Genomic DNA, 12,966 nt, shown 5'->3' on the forward strand with positions numbered 1-12,966 from the left:
TGTCTCCTGATTGCTGCCCATAGTAACATAGTCCAGAATTTGCGAGTAAAAAAGGTTAAAATCTTGTGCTTCCTTAGAACTCACCCAAGTCCTTTTCCTCACAAGCCCGAGTCTGGTTGTGCACAAGTGTCCCCCTTTTACCAAGCTGTCGTACTGCAAATATGGCAAACCCCTCCTATTTATCTGTCCAACTGTCTTATGCATTACTAGGCTTGTTTCTGTAGGGAATATTCCACTGTAGAGATTACATAGGGCATCTGTCAATGGAGTTACACTATTGTTCCAGATTACCATTTTAAGTTGAATATATTGTAACATGAGATTTGAAGTCTATGGAAAACTAGTAATTGTTTCTGAAGAAATAAGAAAAAAATGAAGATTAAGGCAAAAAAGCAGATAACTAATAGAGAAAACAAGTCCTATAAAAGTCAGGGAGTGAGCGCATCATCAGAAAATATCCAATGGCGCACTGCTCAAATTGCCGACTGCTGCAGCCAATCACAGACCGTGGGGTTGAAAACCTTTCTACCCCAGCACATCAGGCATATACAAGTCTTTTGTGGTGACTACAAATTTTTTATCTCCCAGGCCCCACATGGAGTACACCTATAGGGCAATAACTGAGGCCTTTAAAATGCAACTGAGTGGACAGCCTTAGCTTTTATTATGGTTTATAGAAAATTATTTTGTAAATTCTGATTATTTGATTTGCAGCATGTCCTTATAATGTACTAAATTTGTATTGTGGGAAATTGAGAGTCTGCAACAATTTGTGGAAAGGTGACAAATTTATCAGGCAAAATTTAAACAGTAGTGATGAGCGAACGCGCTCGCCACTGCTCGCCCGAGCATCACGATGCATGGCGAGTCCCCTCCCTGCATGCTTGGAGCTCTTTAGAGAGCCAATGAACATGCAGGGATTGCCTGCCACTCATTGTAATGCCGTAGCCATGTTGGTTGTGGGCATTACCGTGTTTGGCTGGCTGCACAGCACCATCAGGTGTATATAAGACTGGGCGCCACCATGCTCGTCACACTCTACCACGGAATCAGGCCGAGTAGGGAGAGCTGCTGCTGCGTCAGGGAGAGATTTGCTTGTTTATTATTAGTATAGGTATTCCACAACATATATCTATAATATCCATCTGACCTAACAGCCCTTCTGAGGACTAATCCAGCTGCATATAATCCGTGCTAGGCAGGCAGTGTATGTGGCAGACTGCAGTGTATGATACAGCACAAGAGGCTCCATTGAACGTCCTGTCTGCTGCTACTGTAATAATTACAGATATTTCTAGAAAGGCAATTTTTTTTTTATCTTAATCCTAGTTATTTGCTTAAAAAGCAATCCAGAGTACATGATTTTTCTGCTCCATTTGCTTGTTCTCACTGCAGAATAAAGCCAGATCTGTTCCATATTTCAGCGATTAAAAATCCAGAACGTGGAAAATATTGGCCTCCCTTTCCATTCTGTTGCAGTGTGTCGGTGAAGCTATTAACACTAGATCTGTGTGTAGAATAGTATTAGTAAATTACAGGCCTACTATTTAAAACCGTGGTTCTCTGTCGGACATATCACCTATAAGACTGTTCAAAAAACAGACATTTCTTCCATTTTCATTCCATTGCAGTGTGTCGGTCAAGCCATTCACACTAGGTGTCTGTGAAAAATAGTATTAGCAAATTACAGGCCTGCTATTTAAAATTGTGGTTCTCTGTCAGACGTATCACATAGAACTGTGTTCCAAAGTCTGCCATTTCTCGTGAACGTGGAAAATATTGTTCTCCATTCAAAATAGGCAAGGGATGGGGTAGTGGACGTGATGGTGCATGCAGAGGCCGTGGCCGTGGGCAAGCTGAAATTGTGCCACTTCAAACACCCACATCTTGTCGCTCGAACTTCCTGTCCCAATTAATAGGGGACCGCAGAACACCACTATTGAACACAGAGCAGTGTCAAAAGGTTATTGGTTGGATAGCAGATAATGCTTCCAGTCACTTTGCCACCACCACCCTGTATTTCACACGGTCAAGTCTCAATAGTCGTGAGTCTGGACTCACCCTGATCCTCCTTCCTCCCAACATGCCGAGTGCCCGGAGACAACTGATCCCACACTTGGACACTCCAAAAAGCTGTTCTCTTTTCCATTTGTACACTCGGGCCTCTTGCCCGGCCAGCTTCGAGCAAGTCAAGAGGAGAATGTGTGTAGCGATGCCAAAATATTGGAACAGCCACGGTCACACGAAGGCGACAGTGGGAAAGTGCAATTACTGTCGCGAGAGGTGAATGATGACAATGATGAGACACAATTGCCAGAAAGTCAGGAGTAGGACCTGGGTGCAGAAGTGCAAGACAAGGTGGTAGATTATGTAGTAACTGACCCAACTTGGCAGGGGGACATACATAGCGAGCACAGCAGCACACAGAGGGAGGGAGGCATAGCACCGCAACAGGCAGGAAGAAGCAGCGTGGTGGCCGCAAACAAAAGGCTGGAAAGCATTCCTCGTAACGCCAACACAACGGAAGTTGCCAGTACAACTGTTAGGTCTTCCCGAGTCTGGTTATTTTTTAAAGACTCTGCAGATTACCCCGAAAAGACCATTTGCTCCACCTGCCAGGCCAGCATCAGCAGGGATAGCAAAACTAGCAGCCTAACCACTACCATGATCAGGCACATGGCAGCAAAGCACCCAACTAAGTGGGCTGAACCCCAGCGTCCAGCAACAGTGTCTGCGGATGACACCACTGCTTGTGTTGCTGTTGTGCGTGCACGCCAATCCCCTGTTCATGGCGCATGCCAAGATGCCTCCTGCCCTGCACCTGTCGTTGCACACTCATCTAGCACCATCAGCAAGCACGTCCACGTCCTTGTCCCAGCGCAGCATTCAGTTGTCCCTACCCCAGTCCTTGGAACTTCAAACGCAAATATGCAGCCAACACCCTACAGGCCACACTACTAAATTCACACATTTCGCGAATGCTTACTCTCAAAATGTTGCCTTTTAGGCTCCTGGAGACTGAAGCTTTCTGCAGCCTGATGGCGGCGGCCGTCCCTCGGTACTCGGTCTCCAGCCGCCACTATTTCTCCCGGTGTGCTGTCCCCCCATTACATGAGCACATGTCCCACAATATTAGCCGTGCCCTCAACAAAGCAGTTACTGGGAAAGTCCACCTAACCACGGACACATGGACAAGTGCTTGTGGGCAGGGATGGTACATCTTGCTGACGGCACACTGGGTTAATATAGTGGAAGCCGGGACCCAGTCGGACCTTGAGACAGAGCACATCCTCCCGATGCCGAGGATTGCGGGCCCTGGGTCAATCAGGGTTGCCCCCACATTCTACAGCTCCTGCACCTCCTTCTCCTCTTCAGCCTCCATCTCCGAAATGACCACATCCGTCGCAAGCTGGAAGCACTGCCTCAGCCAAGCGGCAGCAGGCTGTGCTGAAGCTAATATGCACAACGCTGAAGAGTTTTGGACAGCTCTGAAACAGCAGGCCGATCTGTTACTGACACCGCTGAACCTACAGCCAGGCATGGTTGTGTGTGACAATGGCCAGAACCTAGTGGCTGCTCTGAGGTGAGGCGAGCTCACACACGTACCATGTCTTTCCCATGTGCTTGACCTTGTGGTTCAGTGGTTTCTCAAAACCTACCCGGATCTGTCGGATCTGCTTGTCAAAGTACGCCGCCTGTGTACCCATTTTAGAAAGTCAGCTACAGCTTCCCTCACTTTTGCCGTGCTTCAGCAGCGTTCGTAGCTTCCAGCTCAGCGACTGATCTGCGATGTCCCCTCGCTTTGGAACTCTACATTGCAGATGTTGGGAAGGATTTGTGAGCAGAAGAGGGCGGCAGTTGAGTACCAGCATCAACAAGGCCGTCTGTATTCAGGTCAGACTCTACACATAAGGCCTCAGGAGTGAACATGGATGTCAGACATCTGTACCATCCTCCAAAACTTTGAGGACTCCACCAAGATGGTGAGCGGCGATGACGCCATAATTAGCGTCACTATCCCGCTTCTCTGTCTTCTGAAATGTTCTCTGCTCACAATTAAAGAGGATGCATTGCAGGCGGAGCACAATGAGATGGAGCAAGGAACCATACTGGGTGATTACACACAGCCCAGCCTCATCTCATCCCAACGTGGATTGGGTGACAATGAGAAAGAGGAGAAGGAGGAGGAAGAATAAGAGCTAGTTTCCTGCACTATAGACAGTACTACCTGCACAACTGTCATACCATCTTTTCAGCCTGAATGGCCTGAGGACTGGGAGGAGGATGAGGAGGAGAGCATGGTCAGTCGTCCTCTTGGTGAGGCCATGGAAGTCTTGCCTCTTTGCAGTCTGGCACACATGGCTGAGTCTGTTACGCTGCCTTTCCCTCGTGTTGTCCAAATTTTGGGTGACAGTCATTATTGGTTGGTGACACTTCTAGACCCACGCTACAAGGAGAACTTTCTGTCTCTTATTCCCTGCAGGACAGGCCTAATAAAATGGTGCAGTACAAGAAGGCCCTTGTTGTAGAATTATTAAAAATGCCATCTGAAAACGCTGGCGGCAGAGGTCACAGTTCGTTGGACAACCAAGGAATACAGGCGACAGTGAGACAAATGCAATCGAGCAGAGGAACACTGTAAAAGTTCTGGGACAGTTTTTTCAGACCCTCCCATCGCACAAGCCATGATTAGCGGGGTACTCTCTCAAGGAATGAAAAGTTTCTGAAGATGGTGAGGGAGTACCTTGCCGACCGTACCAACGTCCTCCGTGATTCCTCTGTGCCTTATAATTATTGGATATCCAAGCTGGACACGGCATGAACTGGCTGTCTACCCCTTGGAGGTTCTGGCCTGCCCTGCTGCTAGCGTTTTGTCATAGCGGGTTTTTAGTGCTGCCATTGGAATTATAACCGAAAGGCACATCCGCCTGTCAACTGAAAATGCTGATGGGTTGACTCTTATAAAAATGAACAAGGGCTGGATTAGGCCAGACTTCTCAACACCACCGAATGATAGCAGCGTAACATAAACTCAAATACAATATCTTTTTTTTGAGAAGTGTAACTCTATTGGTATACGCTTCCTGATTTTGTCTATTTGCTCTTGTTCTGCTCCTTCTCCGCATTCTCATCCTCCACCACCATATGAACCATATCACCATATCTACGTCTCTTGCAAGGGACATTGGAGTTCCTCCAAATTTTTATCAGCCGTTGCTTCACTGCATAGGCAAACAGTATGGGAGACCCACTTCCTAATAATGGGAGCATTTTTTGCAGGAGGCCTCCGACCTCTACGTCTCTTGCAAGGGGCATTGTAGTACCTCCAAATTTTTGGCAGCCGTTGCATCACTGCATACCCAATAACAGTATAGGAGACCCACTCGTTAATAATAGGAACAACAAAGCATATCCGGCTGATGGCTCTCCAACAATAACGAGGGCCCACTGCTGGCCTTTTAAGAATAGTAAGGACCGCCTGATGTCCCTATAAAAATAGGCTTTGTGACTTTCAGAATCCCTCCATCATAAATGAAACAGGAGTGTGTCTGATGATGTCACACACCACATGGCCAGATAAGGTTGTAAAATGTTAAAGTTGCGTTTGTCTTAAAAAAAAAAAAAAATACCATAAAAATAAATAAAAACACAGTAGGATCTTTCGTTAGTATAAAAACCAGACTCACCAATGTAATCGCAATGTAATCACATTGTTCAGCTCCTGCACCTCCTCCTCCTCCAGTTCGGCCTCCATCTCTGAAATTACCACATCAGTCACGAGCTGAAAGCGCTGCAGCAATGCCTTGGCCAAGTGGCAACAGGCTGTGCTGAAGATAACATGCTTAATGCTTAGGTGACAAACCGCCCACCGCTGCAGAGTTGTTGAAAGCTGTAACACAGCAGCCTGATCTGTGGCTCTCACCGCTGAACATACAGCCAGGCATGGTCGTGTGTGACAGTGGGCGGAACCTGGTGACGGATAAATGACAGCCGGAGTAGATAAGGTTTCCCTCTATGCCAGTCCTTTCACCGAGCTAAAGAATATGGCTGTGGTGAAATACAACTCCCACTGAGAAGCAGTTTCAGACTGAAAAACATTGGGCCCACCAGAGGATTTGATTCTGAGGGCTCAGTTTGCGCTATCATGAACTCTCCTGATGGAGAAGCCAGGGCCCACCAGAGATTCTCTGGTGGGACCGTCCAACCCTGCCGAGAAGCAGTCCTGGGGGATGGCTTCGCTACTGGTACTGGGGGCAGTGCTAATACCATGGCGTCGTACCATAGTTTACTGGAGTTATTCCAGGGTGGTAGGAGGCAAGCAGATTCCCACAGAAAAGTACCAGCAGTAATGTTCAGGGACCCGCGCTTGTAGAAGGCGGAGGCGATACCGGGAGAAATAGTGGTGGCTAGGGACTGAGTATGGACACCCGGCCACCGCCGCCATGAGGTTGTGGACAGTTTCCGCCTCCACGAGTCTAAAAGGCCACATTTCAAGTGCAAGCAGCTGCCCAGAAATCTGGCAGTTTACTATTGCGGCCTGTGGGTGGGTGGCTCGCTGCAGACTTGCGCTTGCATTTCAAGTAATAGAAAACTAAACAGCTGGTGGCCTCTATCATCATCATGGCCTCATCTCTGCACTATGAACTCTCCCGAAGGAGAAGCCACGGCCAACCGGAGGAGTCTCCGGTTCTCTGGTGGGCCCGTCCAACCCTGCCGAGAAGCAACCCTGGCTAAGGAAAGTGTGTGGGAAGGTTCCCGGACACTTTATGGCTGCTTTTTTAATGTGGATTGGACGTGTTTAATTGCATTTTATTTCAGAAACCGCATTGCAGATATGGCCATTGCCCAACTCTGTAGTCATGAAATTAAAGGCGCAAAGAAAGAGGTTTGTGTCGAAGCACCACTGACAAGTGCGAGCTGATGTTGGACGGGCTGCCATTGCTTCTGCAACAAGCTGCATTAGAGGACTTCCTGGGAGAAATGACAGCAGGAGTAGATACGGTTTCCTTCTATGCCAGTCCTTTCACCGAGCTAAAGAATATGGCTGTGGTGAAATACAACTCTCACTGAGAAGCAGTGTCAGACTGAAAAACATTGGGCCCACCAGAGGATTTGATTCTGAGGGCCCACCTTTCTCCCCTGCTCAAGAGGCAGCTGCAAAGTTTGCCCCCATCATGAATTCTCCTGATGGAGAAGCCAGGGCCCACCCGAGGATTCTCTGGTGGGCCTGTCCAACCCTGCCGAGAAGCAGCCCTGGCTAAGAAAAGTGTGTGTGAAGGTTCCTGGACACTCTATGGCTGCGTTTTTAATGTGGACTGGCTCCGTATCGTCCCTGGCCACATTCACCTGTCCACGTGTTTGTGGTTAGGTGGTTCTTCCCACTTAAGTCCACTGGGGAGGGCACGGGTAACGTTGTGGAAAGCGGAGACAATACTGGGAGAAATGGTGGTGGCTGGGGACAGAGTATGGACACCCGGCAACAGCCGCCATGAGGTTGTGAACCGCTTCCGCCTCCACGAGCCGAATTGGCCACATTTCAATTGTAAGCAGCTGCCCAGCAATCTGGCAGTTAACTATTGCGGCCTATATGGCTGCATACTTGCGCTTGCATTCCAAGGAATGGGGTAGGGTCAACTGAATGCTGTGCTGGGACAAGGACGTGGACCGTGTTGCAAGTCTACAACGACAAGTTCATGGCGGGAGGCATCTTCTCCCTTATGATGGGCACACTTTTAGGCAGTGACCTGGGAGTCAGAGATGCTTCCAGGGTTCTTCCCCATGCTGTTCCCATGTCTTTTCAGCACTGTATGCATGTGTCTGATGATGTGTCACACACCACATGGCCAGATAAGGTTGTAAAATGTTAAAATGACATTTCCCAGTGAATGCATTTGTCTTGGTTGAAAGCAATGCAAAAGTGCAAAAACGCATCAAAAACGCTACACGTGAACATAGCCTAAGGTGTGGAGGAGTATTTTTGTTTTTGTTTATTTATTTTGCCTAGTATACAAGTCATTACCCTGGAAAGGATGTTCCTTAACATATTTCCCAGGAAAATCCAATTTGGTTTTGTTTTTGTATGTTTTATTGTGAGTCCGTACAAGTGGCGTAATACCTCTGACAACATTGTTGACAGCAAGTGACCTGGGCATCAAAAATGCTTCCAGGGGTCTTCCCCCAAGCTGTTCCCATGTCATTTGAGCACTGTTCCCATCGATTTTGGGCAATTTTTAGGCTTTCTGCAGACCGCCGGAAAAATGCTCGAGTTTCCCATAGACTTACATTGGGCTCGTTACTCGGTCCGAGCACCCGAGTATTCCAATTTGCTCGACTCGAACAACGAGTACCCGAGCATTTTAGTGCTCGCTCATCACTAATCAAAAGCAGTTCCTGTGTATTGCTGTTACACAACTTGTGGCGCCCCTTGTGTCTTTTTATTCCCTCTCACAATGTCTACAATTCAGGTTTGTCAAACTCAAATACACAGAGGGCCAAAGCTAAAAACTTGGACAAAGTCGCAGGCCAACCTTGATATTTATTAAAAAAATGTCTACAATTGAGTAAGTTTTTCCTTATCAAATATAACGATGAACCATGAACAAAGTACATTTTAATTAATAGATATTAAGAGTCAGATCACATGACCAGAGCATTGGGCATTTCCTCGCAAGCAGGGGCATACATAGAAATCATGGGGCCTCATAGCAGAGGTTCTAATTGGGCTACCCACACACACCAAATAAACCTTAATATTCAGTGGGGGTCACAGAAGAGCATATCCCACAGCTTTGCAGGTCTTACAAAATAATTTTCCTCCTATTGAATCCCCTACAGTAGTCATTGCCCCCATAAAGTATGATGCCAACAAAAGTTCCCCCCAAACACAGCGAATTCCTCCACAGTACCCGCCACACACATGGTATGATAACCCTACTGTACCCCCCCTCCCTCAACTTCCCCGGCAAAGTATGGCGACCCCAATACAGTACAATTCCCCAACTGTGATTTTTACACAGCCCTCCACACAGTATAATGAGCTCCACATAGTCCTCCATTTCTTTGTAATGGGCCCCACGTAGTCCTCCATTTCTTTGTAATGGGCCCCACGTAGTCCTCCGCTTCTTTGTGATGGGCCCCACGTAGTCCTCCGTTTCTTTGTAATGGGTCCCACGTAGTCCTCCGCTTCTTTGTAATGGGCCCCACGTAGTCCTCCGTTTCTTTGTAATGGGTCCCACGTAGTCCTCCGCTTCTTTGTAATGGGCCCCACGTAGTCCTCCGTTTCTTTGTAATGGGCCCCACGTAGTCCTCCGTTTCTTTGTAATGGGCCCCACGTAGTCCTCCGTTTCTTTGTAATGGGCCCCACGTAGTCCTCCGTTTCTTTGTAATGGGCCCCACGTAGTCCTCCGTTTCTTTGTAATGGGCCCCACGTAGCCCTCTATTTCTTTGTAATGAGCCCCACGTAGGCCTCCGCTTCTTTGTAATGGGCAACACGTAGTCCTCCGCTTCTTTGTGATGGGCCCCATTTAGTCCTCCGCTTCTTTGTGATGGGCCCCACGTAGTCCTCCGCTTCTTTGTGATGGGCCCCACGTAGTCCTCCGCTTCTTTGTGATGGGCATTACGTAGTCCTTCGCTTCTTTGGGATGGGCCCCACGTAGTCCTTCGCTTCTTTGGAATGGGCCCCACGTAGTCCTCCACTTCTTTGTAATGGGCCCCACGTAGTCCTCCGCTTCTTTGTAATGGGCCCCACATTGCCTTCCATACAGAATGCCGACACAGTTGAAAGTGCGATGCTGGGTAGGGGATGGGGATGGGGAGGCAGTGTCTGCTTCGCGGGCCAAATATATTCAGCCTGCAGGCCAGAGTTTGACGTCTACTAGAATGTCTTCACCTTAGCCATATAGAAAAGTATCCAGGCAGCGTGACTGACCTACTGAATATATGTAATCACCATTAGTTGGATGTTCAGGGAGGGAATCTAAAGAGCCATAAGGGGGCGCTATCACAAGTATGTACCAGTGATATCTAGACGCAAGAGCATTGGATTTACAATCCCAATTGAAAACTTTATTTAGTTAATATGGAAGTTTCTACGATTCAGTGTCTTAAAATGAAATGGTAGTATCAGCTAAAATATAATCTGCTAAACATGTGATTTGTTCATTTGTTTATTTTTCTTCTCATTTGCAGATTTCATCGGCCTTAGTAAAATCAAGAGAAATTTTAGGCAAGAAGCTCTTACTTGCATGGGAAGCTGTGCCAATCACAAGCCTGTCTTCCGTCTGATTGACCTCAGTCCTGCACCTACATTAGGTTTAGGTGGTTTTGTAGAGTATTACTGCGTAGCTTGTGATTTCCCAGTTTTATCAGACCGCTTTTCCCTATGGTGTACGGACTCATGTCTTGTAAGTAGAGTCGTGGTTCTTCATATCAATTAGCGCTGAGCTTCCAGTATTTTTCCTTGTGACACCAAGGACGTCTCTTCCAATCGCGTGCGCTTCTGGTGCCTTAATCTTGCTGTCCAGGAGTCTGGCTCTGGCCCTGTGGAGGGGGAGGTTATCTTAAATACTTTCTGTATTTAGAATCAGATGGACTGAAGAGTGTTCTTGCCTGTGTGTACAGGTCTTCTTATGGATACAAGGTATCTCTCAGGGCTGAGTGGTTTGTGTTTGAAATTCAGCACAAATATTATACGGTTGAATAATATCAAGCCTTTAATCCATAAGACCAATAGTCCCGTGTCCCGTGTATAGCATATCATGAAGGTTTGTACTTCTACATGACCATGGAGTCAGTGTTTCCAGTAACTCACTGTGAGATTAATACTGTCTACACTATTAATGGTTTAAGAAATGGTAACCACTTTTATCACACTGATGCTAATAGCATATATTTTAGACAGCATTATAAGCTGTAGCTTTTGAGGTCAGGGAGCCATGAAGATAATTTTTTTTATACACCTGGTTTAATATAAGTAATACACTACGCCTTACTATAAACCATTAATGTGCTTTAGAAACATGTTCTGAGAGATACAATATGTGTATATATATGTACCATATGTCAGACTTTGCAAGGGACAACTGGAATATTTTTTTTCTGAATGTGTATGTATTTATGTATATATATGTATACTTGGATAGCATCTGCGTCTGTATATCAGTTTGTCTTAATCTGAATTTCACTGATGAAAATAAAAAAATTATTTTAGGCAAAAATTGGCTTTTTGTTGTGTTATTTTTCAGAGGAAATGGTGAAGTGTATTTACAAATAAAAAAAAACAACAACTTTATGCAGTGGCGTAATGAGCTAAAAATGTATATATATTCCAAAGGGGGCAATTAAAGTAATTTTCCCACTACAGTAGTAACAAACGTTTTATTTTTTCTTTATAATTTAGTAGTACAAGTGATTAGGACGTTTGTAATATATCTTATCAGAGAAATTTGCTTCTTTATTCTCCTTGACTAACGGTTTACTCAATTTATGGGTAAAATTTGTCTTCACTGAAGGATGAGATGACAGTTGCTTTTTGTAAAAGTCTATGGAGACATGTTGAATAGTGAGGAGCTAGAGAGAGAAAAGTTCACTTGAAATGACAGTTACACTTTAAAGGGGTTCTCCAACAAATTGATTAAAATACTTTTAAATATTTAAAATCCTGACAGTTCACTAAATAAAGATATTTAGTAAAATTTGTAATCTGTCTGCTGCCATGGCAGTTTCCAAGTCTTCCCAGCCATGAGGTAGTAGGACTGGTTGCGTAAAGACATCTGTTGGGTCTCAGAAACAAGTATTCCTCCGTTCACTGAACCTGATCGGATGAGTGGAGGAGCAGAGCAACTAAAGAAGATGATGATGATGACCTTTCTTTAGCTGACTCAGAACATTTATCTCAGTCAGCCCAACAGGTTTATTGGAGGACCGTGCTGCTGAAAAATCAATACAAACTGTCTTCGGCTTTCCTGCGCACTACTGGTCATTAAGTCTGACAGAATCTTTCTACTCTTGTAAGTATCCTGAGTAAAAATGTATGTTACACGGTATATGCGGTCACCCGTGTATATATACAGTCATGGCTGAAAGTGTTGACACACTTGAAATTGCTCCAGAAAATGAAGTACCGTATTTTTCAGACTATAAGATGCACCGGACCATAAGACGCACCCCAAATTTTGGGGTGGAAAATAGGGAAAAAAATGTTTTTATAAGATAGGGGTCCGTCTTATAGTCTGAATAGGTACAGTATTTTACCTGGGGGCCGGTGGAGCCGGGGGGTCACAGGAGGCTGGGTGCTTCAGGATGCCGGCGGAAGTGGAAGAATGCTGCGGGCCCTGGGTTCAAGAAGGAGGTGCTCCAGCAGTTGAGAGTTGCGGTGGTGGAGCAGGATTGCCGGGCCCCCCATTCCCTCCATCCCTCAGGAACCTGGCGGCAGCAGAAGAGGTGAGATGCTGCGGGGCCGGTGTCTGGCTGTCAACGGTGAGGCAGAGTGGCGTGCGCTGCTTTCCAGAGGCTGTGGGCATCTTACTGAAGCTGTGATCTACAGGAAAACGGTCGCCCAAACTGGCACATGCGCAGACTGGAAGCTCTGGCGGCAATTTTCCCATAGATCACGGCTTCAGCAAGATGGCCCCTGCCACCGGAAAGCAGTGCACGCCGCTATGCCTCACCGCCGACAGCCGGACACTGGCTCCACAGCATCTCACCTCTTCTGCTGCAGTGTTCCTGAGGGAGGGAAAGGAGGGCCCCGCTTCCTGCGATCCCGCTCCACCACCACCGCAACTATCCGGTAAGCTGCGTTTGGACCATAAGACGCACCCCCCACATGTTTATTTTCATCGTGTGTTTTAGAAAAACACAAAAAACTGAGGGGAAAAAAAAAGGGAAATTGGACATAATTTCACACATAACCCCAAAAGTTGACCTGGCAAAATTGTTGGCATCTTTCCAAAAATGTGGGTAAACAAC

The 12,966-nt window shown here is 46.5% G+C and overlaps 1 protein-coding gene across 4 annotated transcripts in view; it reads left to right on the forward strand.

Annotated features, from left to right (window-relative positions):
- PHACTR4 (phosphatase and actin regulator 4) overlaps positions 1–11,174 on the forward strand; it is a 162,586-nt gene extending 151,412 nt beyond the window's left edge. For 2 of the 4 annotated variants that reach the window (XM_073666208.1, XM_073666209.1), the window contains exon 13: positions 10,189–11,173. In XM_073666208.1, the coding sequence (XP_073522309.1) occupies positions 10,189–10,204 (16 nt within the window). In that variant the 3' untranslated portion in view covers positions 10,205–11,173. Of the gene's footprint in view, positions 1–10,188 lie in introns of all 4 variants that reach the window. The other 2 variants (XM_073666211.1, XM_073666210.1) reach the window with 1 other exon arrangement.
- Positions 11,175–12,966: the final 1,792 nt, after the last annotated feature.

Source organism: Phyllobates terribilis, unplaced genomic scaffold (genome assembly GCF_046119375.1).
Source record: "Phyllobates terribilis strain yellow unplaced genomic scaffold, ASM4611937v1 Scaffold_2__4_contigs__length_985480577, whole genome shotgun sequence".
In the NCBI taxonomy this organism is placed as follows: domain Eukaryota; kingdom Metazoa; phylum Chordata; class Amphibia; order Anura; family Dendrobatidae; genus Phyllobates; species Phyllobates terribilis.